Raw genomic sequence first — 23,798 nt, 5'->3', positions numbered from 1 at the left:
TCAGTTTATAAAGCATTTTAATTAGATTGCGCAGAACACAAAACAAAGACAGTGCGGTTCACGTGGTCCCAAGCACCGGCCACCTCACACACATATATATGCACATATTATTTACGCAAGATAACCTCCATTTCAGATTGATCGCAGCAGGCTAACGAATTCCCCTTACGGGGATTTAATTTCCGGCTCCTGACCTTTGGATATAAAAACCTCACAAAACGCCTCAAGTGAGTCATCTCCTCCGGCCAGTTCTTTACAGTCGCGCCGGCATCTTCCATCAGTGTCAGGGCGACGGTGAAGACAGGACGGCTCAGAGTCATGACCAGCAGAAATAACTGAGCGTACAGGATCAATGCTGGACTCAAAAATTCACCAAACGTTCTAAGGGCAGAGCCAGCCCCAGCCGTTCCCCCGCCTGGAGCTCACGGCCGGGCAGCAAATGTCCCCGTGTGCTCGTTCAGGGACGGGAGCGTGAACCGGGAGCTCCGGCTGCTGCCAAGGGAGAGCACCTTTTCTCTGCTTTAAGGCCCTGTTAATTATGTAAATGACATTTAAATCCTCTTGACTCGGTGAAAAATAAAGTCACACATTCCAGATACGCAGCCAACGACCAGAACAGCACGCTGAAACACCCCCCCCCCCCAAATCCCCCAAATCAAAATCTCTCAGGATTGAATACAAACGTGGGTGACCTGATTGCAGGGGGGGCTGGTGGTCCCTGCTGGTCTGAGCAGCGTGTCCCTTCCCCCCCCAGGGACTGCAAAATCAAGGTCAGGAATTTAAAGAGAATAGTTAAAAATGGATTGTCTTTGGGAGGAAGCAGAGTTCATTTTAAAGCTAGAGGGGAGGGCCTTTAGCCAAGCGCAATGTCTCCCTCCCACTCCTCTTTCTGAGCCCGTGGGATGGAGCCGTAACTGGATCTGATGTTCCTTCAGGGAGGTTTTTAGGCACAAGCTCTGGGTGCTCCCGGCAGCGCTGGGTGACCAGGGCAGAGCGGGGCTGGCAGGAGACGTCGCAGGCAGCGGGACGGACCCCTCGCTCCCGGCCGGGCCGCGCGGTGCGGAGCCGCCTTTGCTGCCGCGGTCAATCCCGGCGCCGAGGCACGACGCTAATTCCGCTCCGGTTCTTCGGGACCCGTGATTTTTCCAAACAGCGAACGATAAAGCTCCGTCCTGGGGAAAAGAGGAAGGAGGAGGGAGGAAAAGTTACTTTTCAAGGTCAAAATGGAAGCAAGAGGCTGCCAGCACAGCCGTCCACTCCTTCAAATGAAAAGGCCTGGTATAATTAAAAACGCGTTCAACAATCTTTATTAGTAAATACAGGCAAAGGGGAGAACTTGCGTAAGACCAATTGCCTGTGGTACAGAAATACGTAAATATTTCAGCGTGGCTGGATACCACATCTCCAGAGAATGAGGGTTTCTATAAGTTTGCCCTTTACAGACAGGCTCTTCAAGTAAGAAAACAAGATCGAATATTTTCATAGGATGTATGAGACGGCAGCGCCATAAGGAGGACTCAATCAGCCGGTCTACGTGGGGCTATAATTTAGTTTTCATACATTTTCTTGGACTTGACGGTACTTGAAAAACAACGAAAATGACCCAGCAACAAGATTCCAATTAACAGCATACGTGCCGCAATGCTGGTAACAGGAGCGAGTTTCCCTTTAAAAAAAAAAAAAAAAAAGAAAAAGTGGGCTGGTGTTATTTAATTTTAAAACCAAAGTAACCTGAGAAGAGTGACGGGGGAAAGGAGAGAGCATTTTTATAAAGCACGCATTTCTGGAAATCAAGGAAAAAGCGTTGGGAGAGGCTTATTTGCTACAGAGGCGTTTTCTAAAGCAAGGGCCGGAGACGACGGCGCACGCGGAGCAGCGCTGGTTACAGGGAGGATGGTGTTTTTTCCTTCGGAGCAGGATTAGAGCCCCAACTATCCCGTCCCGTCCCATCCCATCCCATCCCGTCCCATCCCATCCCATCCCATCCCATCCCATCCCGTCCCATCCCATCCCATCCCATCCCATCCCAAAGGCTCGTCAGGGCCAGCGCCTGGGAAAGCAGCTGCTGCAGAGGCCGGGAAAAGTGTCAGGACAGGCAGAGAGAAGAGGCTTCCGCACCGCTCCAGAATGAGTAAAACACGGCTTCGAAGGACGAGCCTCCGACCTGACAGCGACACGGTGATTTTGGCGGCCGCCTCAATTAAGACCACGACAGGGACCACTCTCGCTCGGGCTGCTCTGATGCCTCGTCCCTTCACAGATCGATAAAAGATGGCAACTGGTTTGAGAAGTAACTGCTCCTTGCAGACACTTCCACCGGAGAAAGTCACCTGTCAGCCGCGGGAAGGAAGGAACTCCCAGGTGCTGAACAGCGATGGCAGAAAAACAGCAGCTTAACCCCGGGAGGACGAGGAACGACGTACCCGTTCCAGCCACGCAGGAGGCTGGACAGACGCGCACGGACGACTGAGACAAGAAACCGTTCTAATTCACAGGGCCACTTCTCTTAAATTAATTTTAATTTAGAAGGTAATTAACCACTCAGCTGCTCTACCCTCAGAAAATGAGTCTGTGGTCTCCTTACCGAACAGAATGGTCGACGCCGTGGTTTGTGTGCCAAGCTCAGCCGAGCCTGGGAAAGCCCAGCTGGAATTTCTGTGTTCGATCAGGAGCGTGCACGCCGGTTTCGGCAAATTTAACACAAACGCAAAATCGAAACACTTCTAGAAAACAGAACTGATGCTTGATAAGCTAAAAACTTTCAAACTTGAAAGGAAAAAAAGGAGAGGAACGCCTTACCCAAACCTACACCATTTTCCGTCTTTCCTGGCTGATAAACTGATAAACGTTAACTCGCTTTTGCTGTTTTAACTGGGAAATGGGATGGCAAGCGGCACTGCTGCCAACGAGGACATTGCAACTTTAAGGCTGCATCAAGTGATCGGAAGGAAAACGCTGAGCGACGCTATTCAGTCCCCGACAACCGCGGCAGCGGGGCTCAGACCCCGCCATTACAGGGCACAAATGTTTCCACTTGTGCTGCCATCTCGGAGACATTCCCGGCAGCGGGTCCTGTCCGCAGCAGGGTCCGCGTGTCGGGAAATGCTGAAACCGGTGTTTTGATGGAAGATCTTTTCACACTCAGGTGGGCAAAGCTGACAAACGCGGGGGGTTTGCTCCCGTCAGGAGCCTGAGCGGCTTTGGGTACTTTCAATGAAACATCACCGATTTCATTCTTTCTCCCCGGTATATGCTTCGTTTTAAATATGGTGGCTTAACTGCACTGAGGAAAACGCTCTAAGGAAGGTAGACGACAATACCAAAGGCACCCACTTTGCTGGTTTCCAGCCCGCAGGTGCAGCACCGGGAGCCGCACGAGGCGACAGCGACGGCCTCCTGCCTGGTCCCGCAGAGGAAAGGTGTCTGCGAAGCAGAACCCCCCCTGCAGCCAGCAGGGTCGTGCTGCTCCTCTTCTCCGGAGTGTTTCCATTTTCCGTCCCACCCTAGGGATGCTGCTCATGCCCCGGCTCAGGGCTCGAAGCCTCTACTCCTGCGGCTGGTTTGTTTTAAAGCACGTGCTGGGCACAGGCGCCAACCAGACCAGTTCCATCCTCAGCTATTAAATAACTCCCAGCTCTCGCGCATGGACTCGCTCCCATCCCTCTGTGCTTTGCTAAGGAACAACGTCGGCTCCGCACGTCTCCAGCGCTCTGCAGGCTCTCCCACAGATTTTGCAGGGTCAATCCAAACACCATTTGAGAGCGTAGTCCTGGCTCCGCAGATGCGGCTGTTACCTGGGAGGATCCACTGCCGACGGCTCCGCTGCTCTCTGCCGACGTTAACTGCCCCGTGCGGGAATGTTCTTTGTCCTGGCTATAAAACCACACTCCGCTCTGGGCAACACAGAAGACTGGGCTGAAGGAATCCCGTTTTGGAGCCTGCCAGGGGCAGCCCCTGTTCACCTGGACATTGCAGACACTCGCAGCGAGCTGCAGGCAGGTCTTCTCCTGCTCCTCTTCCACACCCTGGTGCCAGCCAGCAACAGAAACGGCTTTTATTTCGTCCACAAGCCTCACTCACAGGCAACAGGCTTCAAACCTTCTGGCTGCGCGTGCTGCTTGCCAAACGCACATCAAAGGCATCTGCAAAATTCAAAGGGGGCTTGCTCCCAACCATCACCTCCACCGCACAGAGGGGCTCCCCTCTGCCGTTCCTCTCTGTACGCCCTTCTCCTCTCACGCATTCATTCATATTTTTACAGTCCTCGCTAACAGAAGGAAGCTCAAACGCCACGTGAACATTCTGAGGAACCCCACAGAAACTAGCCAAAGACAGCAAGGGTTTCTGCGTTTTCCCAGTGAGTAGGCAAAAGCCAAAAGTAATGTTTCTTTGCAGCCTGCCTTGGCCTTTCCCACGGGTGAACCAGTCCCCTCAGGTTTTTGTCTTCATTTTTGTTTTTTGATAGTCTTCTGATGGGTACGAGAGTTCAGGGATCAATGCTGAATCTGCTCCAACACTACGGATTTTAAATAAACAGTCATTTTTCAAGCAAGGAGGGCCCGGGGAGACTTCAAGCAAGAATCCCTCTTCGCTGGCAGAGAAACGTTGCCAGCAGTGACAGACTCCGGCACCCGCACCCCAGGTTTCACGGCTGCGAAGAGGGGTTGCTCCCGCAGCCGCACACAGGCCCCCATGGCCCTCATCCTGCCGGGCACGACGCCGGCAACCTCTGCTGAAGGAAAAATTCAGGTGGAGCTGTTTGGATAATAACACAGCACGGGCAGACGCCCTGGCAGAGAGTGCCAGAAGGAGGGAAATCAGGTAACCCCACCACCCCTGAAACAGAACACATATTTTTGCCCTGCTAAAAAAGATAATAACCCAAGCTTTTTTTTTTTTTTTTCCCTCTTCTTATCATCTAGGCTACCTTTCTTCTACAGCATCTCCCCTCAGCAGGATTTAACCATGCAGAGAGTAAAACTCATCAATCCTCCAGGTTTAACCTTGTCTCTGTTTCAATTCACCAGGGTAAGTGTGGATTTTAATACTTTCAGCCCCCTTAAGGCTACGCATAATGAACTTGGATTTTGGTTAAAAAATATAAAATTTCTCTCCTCCACCCACATATATTAAACATCAGACTTGAGCCACTGAGTTGAAACAACCCACCCCGCTGCGAGTCCACTACCTCCAGCCGAAGGAAAGGTGACTTTAGCACAAAGAGGTACCGGTCTGAGCACGGCGCTGAGGAATAACCTGGGCGAGTAATTAACAGTACTTACACCTCAGGTGGAGAGTGTGGAAGAAGCAGGTCGATACAGGGGTCTTCCTTGAATTAAAATTTAACTTACCCTTTATTGCAACCTACAAAAGCAAGTAATGAGCACTAACATTTTTATTTCTTTTAAACTGTCATTTAGGCTGTAGAGGGGATAATTACCTATTTCCACTGTAGTAAGGTTTTATCACCCTTAGTGAGGCATTTTCTAATTTAATATTTTTACTATATTATCATAAAACCTGTTTCTGGAAAAAATGATCATGAACCACACAGCCATTTGCCATAAAACATGTGTGTGTAAGTACCTCGGCTTAATTATTTATGCATTTCTTCTGAGCTGGCTCCGAAGGCAGCGGACGGCACCGGGAGCGCTGTGCCCAGGCACTCACCCCTGCCCAGCTCCACCGGCCGCTCCGCAGGCACCCACAAAGTTTGCCCAACCCTTTCCTTCAACGCGCCAGCAGCCTGAGACAAAAGGTATACGTGAGGGAGGTGTTTTATTCCGCCCTCCGTGCCCCAGCGCGGTTAGAAGAATCCTGGTTTCGGTGCAATTTGCAGCTCGGTGGTGGCTACGCAGGTGCTGTGGGCAGAGCAGGGAAGGGGTGTCCCGGGGAGGGCATTCCCTGCGCAAACCCCATGCCGGCAGCTCGAGTGTCTCCCCGTGCGCAGCTCAACACTTGTGCAGCCTTGGCACGGTGGCGGCACCGCTGCCGGCTGTGGGGAGCCCCCGCCGCGGCGCTGCCACGAGCATGCCGCAGACAAAGGACCCGGAGGCGCACGGGAGAGGTGCCAAGGCCCCCAGCCCCGCTTGAAGCCCCCGCCCCGTGGCAGCGTGGACATGCTGACCGGCTCCCCATCGTACAAACCGGTGACTGCATGTCAACAGCAGTATTTAAAATAAAAAAAAACAACTATAAAAGGCACAGCTACTTCACACAGTGAGGTCCGTGTGCTAACCGACCGTTGGACTTCACCGCCCTCCAAATCCCAGGGATTGCTACTAAACACATTTTATGGGCAAAATCCTTGCAACAGAGAGCAAGGGAACACCCACACGGAGGGCAGGAGTGCCCTGGGTGAATATTAACAGCAAGAGCACATTTGATAAATATACGAATCATCAAAATATACAACATAAAAACTGTTAAAGAGTTCCCCAGGAATCTCCTCTGCCCACCTGCAGTGGCACTATTCCACCAAATACACAAAGGGGCAAAACACATACCTGCCCCCGGGAGGGGAGAACAGCTAACGCTGTACTGTTTCATTTGTTTAATTATAATCATGTTACTCGGGGTTTTTTTTTATATAGTTCTGTAAACTAGTAGAAGAACAATATTAAGGGTGAAAATTCAGTTTCTGGTGGGTTTTGGTGTTTGTTTGGTTGGGTTTTTTTCAGAGTATTATTAATATAGCAATACTGCGTGAGTCACTGCTGTGCTGTTTTTATAAAAATAGCCTCCAACAAATTTCGCTGCCTTTTCCCATGTACCTCTTTTACTTCTTCTCTTCTTCCAGGGGGGAAAAAAAAAAAGATAAAAGATAATTTAGAATATGCCCCAAGCAATACTACCCCATTCCTACTGACAGCCTCCATTGGGAGCAATGAATTTTTAATTCACAAAAACTGGCGAAAGACAGAGCATGAACACCCATGAAGAAAGGGAGGATGAAAAACACACCCCTCCTGATGAAAACAGAAGCTGGCTGCAGAACAGATGGCTGATCATTTGCTTGGAAAACTTTTCTGTCTGTATCCTAAGGAATCTTTTGTGCACCAGCACGAAATTCAGATTACTAGGTGCCCAGCAAGTAGAGCAGGTACCCAGGAAAAGAAAGCACGGTGAAGCCCTTTATTTCTCAATTTCTAGTCAAAGGCATTACCCTACATGTAATGCATATGGGCGTGGGATTTGGCTCTCCAGTCGCACACCTTCCGACATGCGCTCCCCACGCTGGTATTTCCACAGCGACAAACCCAGGCTACGTCGATGACGTGGAGCAAAACGAGCAACGGCAATCATCAAAGCGGAATTAAAACAACCACGGTTTTTAAAGTGAGGGGCCTGAAACGCCGAGCAGAGTGCTGCTGGGTGTCCGGCGTTCAGTGCGCTGCAGTGCGATGTCGTATGTTATGGTGCGGTGTGGAACAGTGTGGTGCAGCGCGGTGTGATGTGGTGCAATACAATGCGGTGTGGTGTGGTACGATGCGGCGTGGTATAATACAGTGTGATGCAGTGCAGTGTGATGTCGTATGTTATGGCGCGGTACGATGTGGTACAGTGCAGTGCGGTGCAGTACAATGCGGTGTGACGCAGTGTGGTGTGGTGCGGTGCAGTGCGATGCCGTACGTTATGGTGCGGTGTGATATGGTACAGCGTGGTGTGGTGCGGTGCAGCAGAATGCGGTGTGGTGTGATGGGGTGCGATGCAGTGTGGTATGATGCAGTATGGTGCGGTGTGGTGTGATGCGGTACAGTGCGATGCAGTGCAGTATGATGCGGTATGGTACGGTGTGATGCGATGTGGTGCGATGCAGTGCGGTGTGATGCGGTATGGTATGGCGTGATGCGGTACGGTACGGTGTGATGCGGTACAGTGCAGTGTGATGCAGTACAGTGCGGTATGGTACAGTTTGATGCGGTGTGGTGCTGTGTGGTGCGGTGCGGTACGGGCAGCGTGGCCGGGAAGGCAGCCCCACGAGATGGCACTCTCTCACTCGCTTCCCCGCCACGGCCCAAAACCGGAGCGCGTAACTCTGGCTATAAATTACAGAGCCAGACGGCTCTCATCACCGTGCCCGGCGCTTGAAGGAGATTCAGAAAGGTCTGCCGCAATTCCCTCTCGCTCAGGCAGGTCAGGATTGGGTCCTTCAAGTCTGTGCAAATGCTTTTAGCCCCACGGCTTTAAATTATGAAAGGTGACATATGACCTCTGGTTTGTCTCATGAGACCAGGCACAAGATTTATAAATATTTCAGAAAGCTGGTTCTTGCCCTAAACAAAGGGACTCTGCACATTTTGTGAGGCTGGAGCTGAGGGTGGGGTGGCGAGCGGGAGGGCAGCAGGGAGACAGAAGAGCTGCTGCTCAAGGTACTGTCCTCCGAACTAACCGGACTCGGGGTTCAGACCTGCCACCTCTGTCACCAATTCTGAACATTTCCCCCTTACACCAGCACACAGCCATCTGCCTACTCACCAGCCTTGAGCTCAGGAAGCATTAATGAGATGACACCTCCCTCATCTTGATTTTGGTCCATTTTTATATGAGCTTTTACAGCACAAAGCATAAGAGCCACGGACAAGAGGCTGGAGAAGTAGCAAAACACAGGGAGGTTCAGAAACCTCCAGCTTGCTCCGCTGGCGTGCTTTCCAGCAGCTTTAATTTCCCCATGAAATTCATAAAATGTTGCCTCCTCGGTCTCTGTTTTTCGATGGGTATTTGAGCAGAGCAGCCACTGTAATGCTGCACGTGAAGTGCCCTGCGCAGACGTGCTCATGGGCGCACGGAGGGGACCATTCTTTGTGTACCTTAACATCCCATATTCCTAGGATGATTTCCCTCTTTCACAGCTTGCCTGTTTTATAACAGATTTGATGCAGGAGAAGACAAATTGTCTCACAAAGGAAGGACGACAAATCATCTTGCAGCTCTTAACAGGTTATTTTTTTTCCCTTTAAAAAGGAAATTTCCATAACAGAGGCGTCTGTCTTCTTACTAGGGATGTCAAACATCAAATGTTGGGACACGATGATTTCAGCCCATTGGCACTAACCGGGGTCACGTACACCACTTCACTACTGCCAGCTTCAAAATATACAAAACCTCCTTGTTCAAATACCAACCCTTCTAACAGCTATGGTTAACAGCGATATGGGATGCTTAACTGCATCTACATGAGCTGACTTCTAAGGCCAAGTCAAAGGTTAGGGGGATAAAAGCCACCAAACAAAACGATACACAAAGGGCAGAATGATACCGAAGCCACGGTGCCGCGGGCCCAAGTCAAGCCAAGCAGGTTTAGTTTCACGGGACAACACGTGCTTTTTTCCTGGTTCCCAGTACAGCTCAGGTCTCCCTGCCGCTGAGCATCAGGGTACACATCACCTCCCCAGGAGAGTCCCCACATCTCCCCCGAGGGACCCGAGAGGGTCCCTGCCAGACCAGGGGCTCTTCCAGAAGGCACAGAGCCCAGGTGGGCAGGTTGTGCTCCCACCCGCGGCCTCATGCCAGAAACACCCACCTTCTCTAAAATGTCAGCGCACTGCACACTCAGAAACTGTCCCCCACGTTAGCGCTGCTCTCTTTGTTTCCCAAAACAAAGCCAATGCAAAGCAGGACAACCTTTCTTGCAGGCTGCCTCTATACAAACTTAGAATAGTTCTTCTCACCCGAGGTTTGTGCTGCGCAGCACTGAAGCCGCAGGTTCAGATGTTCCAGAAAGAAGGGCTTTGCCGCCTTTCAGGGACTTGTGTCGTGATGAACGTACCGGATTGACAATCGCAGAGCCCAAATTCCTCCATTAATCTAGTCTCATGGTGTTTTAATACCCAAAGTACAAAGTGAGCTAAGTTAAAGGCTGGTATCTCACCAACTTTTTTTTTTTTTTTTTTTTAATATTAAACTCTTGTCATATAAGTAAATTAATCTTTTAATACCAGGATTTCCTACTACGTACCCCCTCTGCCTGCAGCAAGACACACTGTGACAAAGCAACTGCAATAAGTCCAGGAGTGAGAACGCTGATTGGGAAAATACACAACATCCTGGCGGAATCCAAGGGAGATGCTCTAATCCAAACCTCGCTGGCAGCTGGATAATCTGTGTCTTAATTCAGCTTCCCAGCAGGCACTGGTCTGCTCCTGCAAGAACAAGAGTGGGCTGGATGCCCTACCAACCATGACCTGAGGCCAACGGGACTGTGGGGTCACGGGCATAATTTCTTGCACTTGGCTGTGGGATTTCAGGGAGTGACTCCTGCCCTGAGCTCAGTTCTGCTGCCTTCCAAATCTGCACTTCCAAAGTCAAACACAAAACATACCACCAGGCATGGAGAGACCGTATATATATGCATATATGTAGATACAGACATCTATACTACAGCACGGTGTGCTGGAACTTGACCATATGCTAAAAAAAAAAAAATATAGAGAGAAAACGCACCATCAGCAGCCCTACAACGCATGAGCGGCACACGGGAGCTGGAAGAAGGGAGCCACAACACAGGTACGCTGCCCCGGCTTGAACCCCCAGCTGCCTGGGGTTCCTACAAACCAGGGACATGACAGTGAGGTAACTTCCACCACAGGCAACCAGGTCACCTGGCTAAACAGCATCTGCGGGTGATGTATGATCCATACGGCCCGAAGGCGGGGACCAGCTCACTAACTGGTGACAATCACAACATTGAGAGGTCTGAGAACAGCCAGGGAAATTTCCCCAGCTCATGGAAAAGATTCTGTGCCTCACATTGTGGGTGGAACTGCATGGTTTGACACAGCCCCATTATGGCCATCTTCTTTCCTCTAATTTGGCTCGTAGCAGATGCAAAGTCCTCCTCCGTAATGAAGAACCATTTGCTGAGGTAAAAAGCAACCTATCTAAAAGCCAATACATTCTCCTCCACTTTCACCCGGTTATAAATCCCCGTTTTGAATTTCAGCTTGCACTTGAGAACACGTCTCTTTTGTCCTGCCTGACTTTACTGCGGAAAAGCCTCCTTTTGCCTCCCATTTCTGCACTGGGTGCCATCTTTAATGATGATGTATGGGTGTCCTTTTCCTCAGCCGTGCTGTGGGGAGGGGGTCAAACATGTGACACCGCCAGCATGTGTATCAACAGCAAATTATAAACCGTGTCAATCCAAGTTAATGCAAAGCTGTAATCCTCTTTAACAAGAGATCAAATCAGTGCCATGAGTTATGTTCATTCTGTAATCTGATAAGAAATAGAGTGAGCCTCTAATAAAAGAGTAATGAGAGCCCTTAATGATGCTGTTAAAAGGTAGCGCCAGTTAAAATATTGCTGTTGTTCCAGCTGATTAGATCACTGTTGCATATTTGCACAATCTTGTTTTACCTGTCAGAATATCCTGAGTCGTCTTGGGAGATAAAGGTGTTTGGACCAAACATCTGTGTCCTTAAAGAACGTCTCTCCTGCAAGTTACCGTCCTCCAGAGGTGAAATAATGATGTTCATCAAACTTAGCAGTAATTTGATATTATACCTTTTTCTAAAGTGTCTGTGTTTAGTCTCTGTTCCACACACACATGCACAGTGCAGAGATCTGAAGATCTATATATCAAAGCTGACAGAGAGATATAACAAAACCAAAATCCCCACGCAGCTCTTCCCAGGAACACAGACTTTACTTGACCTTGCCACAACTGGGCTGTTTATAGGATCCACTCCTGCAGATACGGCATCTCTGCACGTACTGAAAATATGCTCATTCGTCCCCGGCCCCGCCGGCCTTCAGTGGGCACTTCTAGCCTCAGTTTGCCCTTAAAGAAATACACTGACCTGGCACAGGAGCCTTCTGCGAGTGCACAGATGTCTGAGCTCCTAAAAACATGTGGCTGTTCAGAGCTAGGCCAGCTGAAGGTGACTGCACAGAAGATGTGGGTGCAACTACAGCTCTAGCCCAGACCTGCTGTGTCACCTCTGGCAAGTCACCGAGGCTCCCGACTCATGGATTTCTGGACCCAAATGACTGTGGAGATACGGGATCTCATTTCTCCATGCCCACTTTCCCGAAATGTAAAACAGAAAAGACAACTGGCATCTCCCCAGCTCTGCTGTACATGGTGGTACCGAAGGAGGATTAAAATAAAGATTACACTACGCGAGATACTGGAGCAATGGGACCAGTGAAGTACAGTGGGTCAAGAAGATGCGAAAAGAATATTTCAAGAGAAGTCCAAGAAGTGGCACCCACATGATGCCACCCTCAAACGCAGGTGAATGACAACCCTGAATGACAACCAGAGAGAGATCAACCCCGTTCTAATCCCAGGTAATTCCTGCCTGAGACAGCTACGCTCTCCTCTGGACAACCACCACAGTGCAGTTACATTCAAACTTTTGCCTTCAGGTTCCTCGTCTTAGGGCAGGTCCATTTACATAGCAATGACCTTGGACCTGTTAGAAAAACCTTGGCCCAAGAGTCCTATAAATGTATTTAAGTCCATAAACATATACCCCAAGATAACCATAAAAATCACTTTCCAGTGCATGTTTTAAAATACTACCAAAGAGGGGTTAAAATAGAGGAGGGCTTGAGGCCACCAGTGTCCCACACATTACAACATAATATATGTGAGCACAAGGTTAAACAGCCATGCCCATGCGTAGGGTGCATGAAAAACTGGCAAGTGGAAGATTAATTGCCTGCACGAATGCTATTATTCCAACCAGCAGCAAGAATAAGAAAGAAAGTGGCAGTGATGTTGACAAAGGCAGTTATTACACTTGTACGTTTCTTTTCTCAAATTCAGGCTGTAAAACAATTCTGGAGTGACTGTTCATCCCCTTCTCCACGCAGCGCTTGGGCTGTTTCTCCTCATATGCATTTGCTCTTTGTTTCCCCAGCCAGTGGAAGCAGCAAGTGATAAACTTGATGTGCCAGATCCCCAGAAGTCCTGGGCATCCCACAGCCATGACACCACCACACAGGGACCTTCAGGTGAGTGCTAGACCTATTTTAAGGTCTCTCTGCACAGCCAGAGTAGTGTAAAATGGCTTAAATGTACAAGAGAATCAGACCCCAAATGTATTCCGAGGCTGCATTAGCTATTTAAATATACAGAAAACAGCAAGCTATTACAGTGCTATGCAGACTCACGCCTTCAAAAGCACTTAGAGCAAGTAAAGCAAGGAAACAGTCACAATACCCCTCTGCTTTTGCCCCAGTTACGAAGTGCTTGTGCAGTTCATCACAGGGAGTGAGGCCTTGGCACAGCCAAGGAGAACCAGAACTACGCTGCCGCTCGCGCCCCCTGGATTCTACGCCATACCCCCAGGCTTCTGCCCGTCCACATCTGCACATACACATTTCCTTACTGGCCTTTTCCAGGGACCTACCTGCCACTGTAGCCACTGGTAGAACTTGAAGGGAACGTTTTGCCAGCTCTGTTTCTACAACCCTTTTTTATACACAGCTCACTGACGCCTTAAAATTTCTCACACTACAATGCAGAGCACCTCATTGTTCAGATGTGTATTTATTTTGGGGTCATGCCTTTTAAGTGCCCGACCAGGAAAAAAAAATGGCTCAGAGCACGATCACATCACTGTGAAGTGTATACTTGCATTTTCCATCTAGTAATTCACACTTGCAAACAATAAAATTACCTTCTTCTGTCACAAAGGAGAGCTGTTATCATTACTGCTTCCCTCTCATGCGTACAGGCCTGGTCTTTTCTTTTTAATTCACCTGCAGTTTAAAGCAGATGCTGAATTCTTCTTGCCTTGTCCAGTACGTCTGTGTGCTGCTACAGAGGTATTATGGCCCATGGCAAGCGCAGGGGCTTTCTAAACAGGGATGTGAAGTGACCCCTAGAGAGTGGCTATGATTTTGAAAGAAATGACTGGTAGCAGCAGGTACCTTCATTTTGGGAGAGATGAACCAAAACACCTCTAGAGGTCTAACTGCAGACACTGGCCCACGCCCGTATTTTGAATATGTTTTACCTCTGGATGCAAACACAAATGGTGTAAACTAGGGAGGAAAGGAAGGAAGCTAAGCTAAGTAACGGCCAGGTTTTCAGTGTGCAAAGCAAGAATGCCCACCCAAATGTGGAAGGGCTGCTGCAAAGAGGAAGTAAGAATCTGTTCTTAAAGCCCACATTGAACAGGACAAGAAATAACGGGCCGAAATTACAGCAGAGGGAAATTTAAGCTCAACATTAGGACTAAACAATGGCAAAGCACATCCCGTGGGGAAGAAGCTGCAGAGAAACTGCTTAAGGAAGACTGTAATGCCTGGAATAGGCGAATGTAAGGCATATTCTTTGTGTTACAGGTTACCAGCAGGTATTTTGGCAAACAATGAAGAAAGCTTAGACTTCTATTTGTGTAGCTGTCTCTGAAACAAAAGCTTTGCTATGTATGTTAAAAAATTAAATACTACTACTAGTATTACTAAACCACTGTCTTTTACAGGCACTTCTCAGCAGCAGACTTCTGTTGCACAGAAGGGGAATTGGAGTCACAGAAACACAGAGCGACCTCTTCAAGGTCATCCCCGAAGCCACCAGCAGAATGAGGAAAAGAACCTGCCCAGGTTCCGGCATTGCCCCATCCATGCCCAGGGTTTGCTGGGAAGCCTGATCTTGGCAGACTGGGATACAGCTGCCCACATGATGCGACCCTCAGGCACACTTGCTGGTGTGCGAACGCATCAACCGACGGTCTCGCTCTAGGCAGCTACACCACCATCCGGAGATAAGCCACTAAAACGCCATTAACAGAAAGTATGGCGGGCCTCCAAAGTGACTAATAAACTTAATGTAAGAAATAAGTTCCCGCAGTCAGACAATAAGCAGCAGCAGCTGCTGCCATGCTGCTGCCACCAAAGAATGAGTAAAACATGCAAGCGATGTAATAACCCGCTCAATGCGGAGAAAAGCCCCAGGAGACATTTTCAGTAAACCAAATGTCAAACACTCTGTCCCTACCACAATGATAACTGTGTCGACACAGCATAACGTAGATAGCATCCTATTAGCTCTAACAGCTTCGGAGGGTCAGCCAGGCCCCATGCAGTTTGTGGTGGACTCGAGGTGCCTCCCGAGAAGAGCGGGGAATAAGGGTTATGAAGATGGCAGCCAAATGACGTGTAGCTGAGGCCCAAGAAGGCTGTTGTGCAGAACGACTCCACTGTCCCAGCTGTTTCGATGCACTTCACGTTTGCATTGACTTGCTGGAGGATTTTGGCTTACAGAATGCATTTTCTATGCAACTTTTGGAACACGAGTGCGGTGGACTGCAAAGGAGGAGGCAATGTCACCTCTGGGGACAGCAAACAGTGTAACTCCCAGGTTATTAGGATCAGTCTCACTGGGTTTTTTCTCACCTCTCTCCCCCTTACACAAGCTGAGCTCGCTTTCCTTCTGGGGCCAGAGCAGGAGTCCGTATGCCTGCCTAATGTGGAGGACGGTGCAATATGTATTATATGCAAAAAATTACAGACACCCTAACCTAATTTGAAATTCTCAAAGCATAAGTAGTAACCAGTCAACTGGACATAATACTAAGAGAAATGCTAGAGTCATGTGGATTAATGAAAATGGTTATAAACTGTTTTTTCCCAAACACACACATGCCCCCTGCTAATTACCCTCAAACACAAAGATGTGGGGAACGAGCAGCACATCCCAGAACCATTTCTACAGGATGGTACATGTGTGTCTATCCTGCCCCGTATTTGATTTGGGGCTATCCAAAACAGCAAAGACACCAATTCCACCCAGGTAAGGAGGTCCTTGGCAGCTGGGAAGCACAGACAGCTGCTAGCTTGGGCCCTGCATATCAGAAACAAAAGTGTATATGATTTACTTGCCAAATAAACAAAAGTGTGTACGGCTAATCTCACAGTGCCCAAGCCACTTGTGTCCCTCTCTTCCCATGATCCAGGTAAGGCGGTGGCAGAACTGACCACCTGATATGGCTGGAGGAATACTGTTCACCATACACATCTAACACATTTATTTTTGTGGTGAAGAGGATCTACACAATATTCAGAAATCAGGGCAGTTTTCTCACTTGAAAAGAAGAAAAAAAGAGTAAAGAAACTATGAGAAAAATGCATGATGGAACAGCACAGGTTTTATTGCGGATACAAAATGCCTCAGTGGCAGCTTACTGGAGAGCTCTCATCCAGAAGTCTGTGCAATATCCCAAAAGGCAGCAGTCCTAAGAACAGCAGGTATTTGGTTTCCATTTCGCAAACAGACAAATGACATCTCTCTCTCACAAAGCACAAACATGTTCCACAACCCAGGGGAAAGATGTTTCTCAAGCCTTCTACATCCATTCACTAGGAAAATTATTCCACCTCCTTCCCACAAAAAGCTCAGCATTTTGAGATTTAGTTTAAAAATGTTAATACTTAAGAAATATGGGTGTATATGTAGAAAAACTATCTAGCAGCTACACACAAAAACTTCATTTATATTTTCTTTACTAATTAGCATATTAAAGCATTATAGGCTTCCAATAAAATACTTCATTCTTTAAACAGACATAAACAGAAGCAACATTTAGGTCTTGAGTGAATCTTGACCGAACTACTCCAGTTATTAACTGATCTAAGTAAATGCACACCAAACAGAATTTAAACCAGTTGCTGTTTCTGTTAAAAGACAAGTTCTTTTTAAGTTTTGATTATACCTGAAGACACCAGATCAGTTAGTTGTCTATTTGCAAAATAATTCCATAACACTAAAAGATTTCAAAATCAGAATTTAAAGCAGGAACCAAAATGTAGGTACCGAAATTTATGAAAATTTATGAAAATTTGTATCACAGTAATTACAGCGTGAAAGCTCAGCCAGACTGCCTGGACAGATGCGACCAAGACACCCAGGCTATGATGCCAGTGACAAATGGTTAACTGATAAGAAGAAACGGAGGGGGCGACAGACTGAAGAACAGGTCAATATCATGCTGTCATGAAGCCATTTGAGAAATGTAATTAATCTATTACTCACCTGGCATCATCATTCATTGTACAGTGGTCAATAGGTGCCATGAAGCTCACCAGCTTGCTATGGACATGATACCTGAACAGTGCAGGAAATAAGCAGGCAGCACATTAGTAACTATTAATGAAAAGGAAATGTTGCTGCTTGAATAGAAACATACCAGTCACTGAAATGTAAAGCACTGGGTTTCCTGGTTGCTGATATCTAATGATGGCAATTCCCCCTCCCTTCCCTCCTCCTCCTTTCTTATAACATGGACAGAAGAATAATCAGATGATACAATGAACTGAATAGCAAGCAAATCTTTTTTTATCAGAGCTAGAAAGAGAACATACAGCATCCATTAATTGCATGCAAGTAACTAATCAGCCTCCCAGACAGACAACCCTGAAAAGTCAGAGAGAAACAAGAACTTGTTTTCAGCCTTCTGTTCAGCTGGTGTCTTAATCACGTTCTGGAATTTGTGCCCAAAGAGCCCACTGCAGGCAGCAGAAGCGTCAGAGCATCAGATCTTCTCAAGCATCCATCTGCTATCCCTTTTTTCTTGCTCTGTGGTATTTAGAGCCCTAAAGGATATCAAAATCCTACTCTGCTAGCCATACTCGTAGTTGGAAAGTCCTATCCTGAATAACTCCATATAAATGGAGCATGTAAAAACAAGCAAAGAAGGAGACAGGAAAAAGACCCGTGCAAAGAGGAGATGAAGCATGTCCAAGGTGATACAGTGCTGCATCTGTCTCAGCTTCGGATCCATCAAAATATTTCTGCAAGCTGTACTGCACCTCCAGCTACGGCATCCCCTTCCCGCTTTCCACACCGGGCTAGGAACTTGCAGTAGCTTTTCATGACCTACATTCAAGGACCTGACATATAAAATTTAACAGAGTACTGAAAAACACTGAATGAAAAGGTGGCTTTAAACCCTAGCATCTAAGTGCAGGGGATTCCAAACCAATGGCTTTTGGTGTACACTACCATGCTGCCTACCCAAGTCTGAAATGTTTTATCCATGCCGCTGCTATTTTTAGAGCTTGACAAATAGCAGGCAAAAGGATTCACAAGCATTTGCCCAGCATCACCTTTCCACTCTGTCACCTCTACACTCCCTTTTGTTTGCTTATGCAGGAACATTCCCTTGAGGGGATTTTTAGCTCACAAGACTATTTCAGAATGGCTTTTCAGGCACAGCACACACTCACCCTTACACAAGGGCTTCTCTGCACAATCAAGTCTTTGTCACTCGTAATGGAAGCAACTGCCCTAGTCTAAGGCTGTAATGATGGAGTCAGGGAGCAGAACAGCTGTGCAGGGCTGGTACTGCAGCAAACATCAGGTCAATACACCGGACTATGAAATAGTTCGTTTATGAGACATTAACAACTCATGGATTCATACAGAGCAAAGCTTATACAGGGACAGTCTGTGTAGTGGCAAGGGGACTTAGGACTTCCGATAAATTCTCTGACAAGAGTTGTTTGTCCAGAACTAATTATTGTCACATTTTTAAAATGAGGACTTCAAAAATCCCAGTCTAGCAGATATAAAATATTTAATTCATTGACGGACATCCCATGTTGCAGTAGCGCGGCACCAGAAATGACTGACGTGAAAAAGAGGTGTGCACACATCGTTCCTCCATACCTCCCTCAAGAAAAGGCATGTCCTAGCGAGGGACAGCAGAGTTCTAGGCACCAGGGTTCTCAAGCGCGACTGTGGAGTTTTTGGAGGAGCTCACTTCCCCTCTTAGTGCCCCAGTTTCCCCGGCTATGAAGGGGACAGGTACTCACGTCAAGTGGAAGATCGACTGCTTTTGAAAGCACTTGAAGATCCTCAGACCCTACAATAAACTAGCACATTTCATCCAATGATGCCATAATATCAAAGGTTTGCTAAAGGATTTCTAAAAAGGAAGAATTATGGAGACAGATAAAACTTAGTATTTTATACTTTGCTCTCCAGGATCTCAAAGTCCTTCACAAAAACAAATCTAAGCACAGCTGCCCCAATTTTACAGAAGGAAAAAGAACAGAGGATGAGTGATCGGCTTGGGGTGACACTGAGTCTCTCAGTGGAAGAACCAACTATTTAAAACACCCATTTGGGCTCTACTGGACTATTCTGAAAAGATGCTGGAGCTTAACTGCATGTTAATCCTAAACACAGGCAATGACACTTTTTTCTTTTATTGATGTTTTCCTTGCAGGGTCAGTGCAACTTTTATTTAAAGAAGAAAAAAAAAGGCACCTAAGATCTAAGAGGCAATTGACTTGGCGAGATAGCTGATCTCTCAGGAATGCTGAAGCGCACAGATTGCACACAATGAGAGACTTCCCCATTATTCCTGGAGGTTTACGAGTCTGACTCAGTTGTGTGATGTTGTCAGTAGTTTTGACTGAATCATGAATATATCCAATTATGTGTGATGCTGACAGAAAAGAATATTGATAGTCAATAATTATAGGCTTTTCAGGCCAACAAAGTAGCTCTTCCCTCTTTTAATAAATTATCTTATGACATCTATCTTAAAAATTGCTATGCCAGGCCTGACCCAGACTGACTCCACTGACTTTCTATCAGATGCCACCTAAACTCACGATTTATAGTTTACTCACAAAAGGATGGTTAATGTTGCGGATTTTTCAGGAAGCGGTGCGGCTTTTCAGCATGCCTCCCTGCCACAAACACCTCCTCCACTACAAATCATGCAGTCATGCTAAACTCAGGGAGACTAATAGATCTGCTCTGCAAAGGGGAAAAAAAAACCCTATCCTCTCCAGTCTGCTTCCCTTTCCACCCTACTGCGTGGAAGATTCTTGCACTGGAAACAAAACAGGAGAGATCAACCCGAATTAGCGACCCAGGGGTCAGGATGTGAAATGCTCTGAAGCTAAAGAAAGCTGCAGCGGGACTTAGAAAAATAAAGAGAGATTAGACACCAAATTCCAATTGACAGTCAGTAGGAAATAGACATCTACCTCACTGAGGCATTTCTGCACATCTTCCCCTAGAGCCGCTATCCACATTTTAGTCAGCTAAATATATATTGCACGAGGGGTGTGTATTGGCTTTCACTGGAAATTACAGCCCCAAATCGCTTAGGGACATCTGAACACCTCTCTCCAGTGTTTTCTGAGACCAATGAACTCTCTTGCCAAGGCTGATTTGGGCAATGCTCACAGGCTGCATCCAACCAAGTCCTTATTCTAGGCTCAAAGAACATTAAGATTCCCCAGTGGATGCCCCAAAGCAAGACATCTTGCCCTAAAAGGGATGAATAAGCCTACCAATGCACCCCAGAGCCAACCCAGCCCAGCCAGACTTTATTTGGCAAAATCAGAACTTCTGTTTGCTTGCAGAAGCTGTCACCCACCGGATTCTCCTTCCTTTACTGGCTTTTCTGTCCACTTTCTTCTTTATTTTGCTTCGTAACTTCTGGATGGCCAGCCATTGCCTGAGGAATGCAAAACGACCATTATGCAACTTTTAGGGTCACTGGGAAAATGAGCATTAGGTACCTGGGGTCTGAGGCCCTTCCCAGCCCTTCTACCCATTGCATTTACACAAGTGAAGGAGATCAGAACCTCAGGAAAGCAAGTATGAAACTTCATGTGCTTGTGGTACTGCTTCACTCCACGGACATGGCATTTAAACAGTAAGTGTTTCTCCCAACTCCAGGCATGATGGGACACGCAGACCAGAGCTGCTGATCCCAATGAGGCAATCGCTATTCAGTGAGAACATTCTACATGCAAGGAAACCCATGGAGACCACAAGCTTGGCTCCATTTTTCATTCTTTCTTGATTACTGAATATTTTCAAGAATATTTTAGAATTAAAAATAAAATCTTTACAAAATATAAATGCTAAAATCTGTAAAAAATGTCTTTACAGGTACTGCTTTTTTGTTTCCGCTTTGATTACTAGGACTTCTGTTTTGCATATAGAAAGCCCATAACGGAATAGATGGTCTGCCACATCCTAAATTGATTCTTCAAGTGAGATAGGTTATGCTAACTTCATGAACAGAATTACCATGATGCAGTAGATGCTCTGAATTTATTTCCTCCCTCAGTTTTGCAAAGTATATTGAAAATTATAAGCAAGTATTCCTCCCCACCCTCTCTGACATAAACCTGGCAAATCTAGAAAGAAGTCCTATATAATGCTCCAACTATTATTGCACAAAACTACAAAAGACAGAAAAGCAATAAACACTTTCAGAAAGCACTGTCTGATCCCTGCCTGCGTTTAGAAGGGAGAGCTAAACTCCTCAAACAGAACTTCATCAAGTCAAAGAAGTTTTCAGCAGGGGAAAACTTCCACTAGTTATAAATATTTTTTTTACGAAAACGAGAGTCATCTTACCTGATTTATACAATGAAAACTCGACATCAGGGGAAAAAATCTAGCAAAATCCAATTACTGCAATCTTAATATAATCTTAATTACTGTAATCTATTTTATTGTAAAGTCAGATAAATGTACAATGTAATCACCACTTAAATGTAATTTTGTCTATATCATGTTAAATTATAGTGAATAGCTTTCCATAATATTCCAGACATACACAAAATAAATTTGACACATTGCACTAAAATTTGGGTAATATTTTACAAGTATAAAAGTTATTTCACCATCACAAAATTTCCTAATGCGTTTTCTCCCCCTCCCATACACATACCCCCACAGCACTTTTTCAGTGGAGAGCCCTACTCCGGCATTTTCAGTCGTCTTCTGCTTTTATACTTCTCTAAATTATAGCCCACGGCTATTTAAATATACACTGTTCATTAAGTGGTATTTGGAAGATTCTTTATTTTCTAACCATAGAATTACACAGAGAAATAAGAGCTTCCCTGCATGGAATTATATTTTATTTCTTCATGCAGGAAACATTCCTTGATATTGTTTTAATTGTATAGTATCTTTTCTTACAGCAGGGAGAGAGCGTACACAGGAATTGCTTTAACTGATCTCACAACAGACGGTTTGCTCCTCTAATACAGTGACAAATCAGAGCTCATCATGAGAAAAGGCCAAATTTCAGCTGCGGACAGTCACTTTGTATAGTTCTCCCTTGCTAGGGTCAGTTAAGACATCCCTCTACGGATTCCCTTTGTGCTGCATGAACCACTGAGAGACAGAAACATCAAGTCTGGAACAAGCCTTTTACAACTGGAAAGTATCTTCAGGGGATCACAGACAAACCAGGGCACAGCTCGAAGGCTGGCAAACTCGCAGTCAGCCAGTGTGATCCAGAACTAAGGAGTATGTTACACAGGATAGCTTTCTGGACTAACGTCATACCGTTTTAGTAATTTGTTACACAATTTCTTAAACCCAGATGCTTCCTCCAGTGTCACTGAAAATTTTGCCCTCTACAATGAGCTGGACTGGAAGCCCACAGGTAGTTTTGCACTCCTGGACTGGAATGCAGTGCTGGAGTGAAGCTAGTGATGTTACAGACAACTTCCTACTTACCTGCCCATTGCTACCTGGTCATTGGGGTCCAACGAAGTGGTTTTACGTTCTATAAGTTCTCGAAGGAGCTAGAAGAAAGACAACAATCCCATTTAAAAGAACAGTAAAGACATGTTAATGCAAACAGGTTCGCAGGTTTCTCAGAAGACTTAAGAAATTAGCTGCAATTTCCCAAGGGAAACTGTATGCCTCATTTGTGGAAGCTCCCTTGAAAACGCCACGCCAAGAACCAAAGCTTTTTAACATTTCCTCTGCACGAAAGAGTTTTCCAAGGGAAAACTTCTGAGGCCCCACACTTCAAGTGGGGAGGGCAGGGGGGAACTGGGACACTTCACCAAAGAGAAGTCAAGCGTTGCTGGGCACTAACGCTTGCTCTGAGGAACAGCGCAGCAAAATAATTTTTATAGCTAGGGCAGGAATGCTCAAGCAAGCTTTTCTATTTCTTTTCATGTCCTGAGGGTTGGGTTTTGTCCTTTTTGCCTCCTGCAGCCAAAGAATATTGTGAACAGCCTTTTTTGGATACTTGACCAGTGCTATATGTTTATCACCACTGACTCACTGTAAATTGTACGTGCTATGCCTTGGGTATTAGCCAACATATTAACACAAAGAACAGAAATAAACCCTCCAAAACTGAGGGGCACGGGCTGCTTTCTAGATGCTGACATTTCACTGACTAGTGAAGTAACTGCCTCTGCTCAGAAAGGACCCCAAACAGGGCCACCTGGAATCCAGGGAGTCCAGGCCATTCCACAAAGACGCTAGAGAAGAAGGGATGAAAGACGCTCTTCCTCCACCCTATACCTTTGCTGAAGCAGAAGAGCTGGACTGCAATGGTCAGTCAAGGTACAGTAAGAGTCAAGGAAAGCAGGGCTTGGGGAGCAGCCACGGTCCCAGCTATCACCTTCACCTGGTCCATGACAGCACGCACATCCCCCCCCAGCAGCTGAAGCGAGACGATGGCATTTCTGAGCACAGCTCAGCTCCTGACTACCACTGTGCTCAGCATAGCCTGCCCTCGGATGGCTGCCTGGCACCAACGCTGCCCCACTGAAAGCTGTCCTAGCATGGCGCTACGGGAGAAACACGCTGACCCCCATAGTTTCTGATCACTTCAGTACACTAGTGAGGGGAGGGAGAGAAAAGGTGTGCACCCCACAAAAGAAAAATGGCATAAAGGTAGATGGGTATTGTTTTATGACCCTTTTTATTTTCAAATAAGAGACACTCAAGCAACAGAGATAATTTATACCTGTCCACGTCTTTCCTCTCCTTCAAGGCATACATCATATTGCAAATAAGAGTGTGATTCAAGCATAATTAAAAACCTGCC

The 23,798-nt window shown here is 46.7% G+C and overlaps 1 protein-coding gene across 2 annotated transcripts in view; it reads right to left on the bottom strand.

Annotated features, from left to right (window-relative positions):
- The window catches only part of AATF (apoptosis antagonizing transcription factor), a 56,051-nt gene continuing 32,253 nt past the window's right edge, over positions 1-23,798 (bottom strand). Inside the window, exons 9-12 of one of the 2 annotated variants that reach the window (XM_074595502.1) lie at positions 22,466-22,533; positions 20,355-20,435; positions 16,991-17,062; positions 1-1,172 (exon numbers count right to left, since the gene is read on the bottom strand). In XM_074595502.1, the coding sequence (XP_074451603.1) occupies positions 1,109-1,172; positions 16,991-17,062; positions 20,355-20,435; positions 22,466-22,533 (285 nt within the window). In that variant the 3' untranslated portion in view covers positions 1-1,108. Of the gene's footprint in view, positions 1,173-16,085; positions 16,194-16,990; positions 17,063-20,354; positions 20,436-22,465; positions 22,534-23,798 lie in introns of those variants that run through there. The other variant, XM_074595504.1, reaches the window with a different exon arrangement.

Source organism: Larus michahellis, chromosome 7, assembly GCF_964199755.1.
Source record: "Larus michahellis chromosome 7, bLarMic1.1, whole genome shotgun sequence".
Taxonomy (NCBI): Eukaryota; Metazoa; Chordata; class Aves; order Charadriiformes; family Laridae; genus Larus; species Larus michahellis.
The sequence above is the reverse complement of the archived record's forward strand: the minus strand, read 5'-3'. Positions and strand labels throughout refer to the sequence as shown.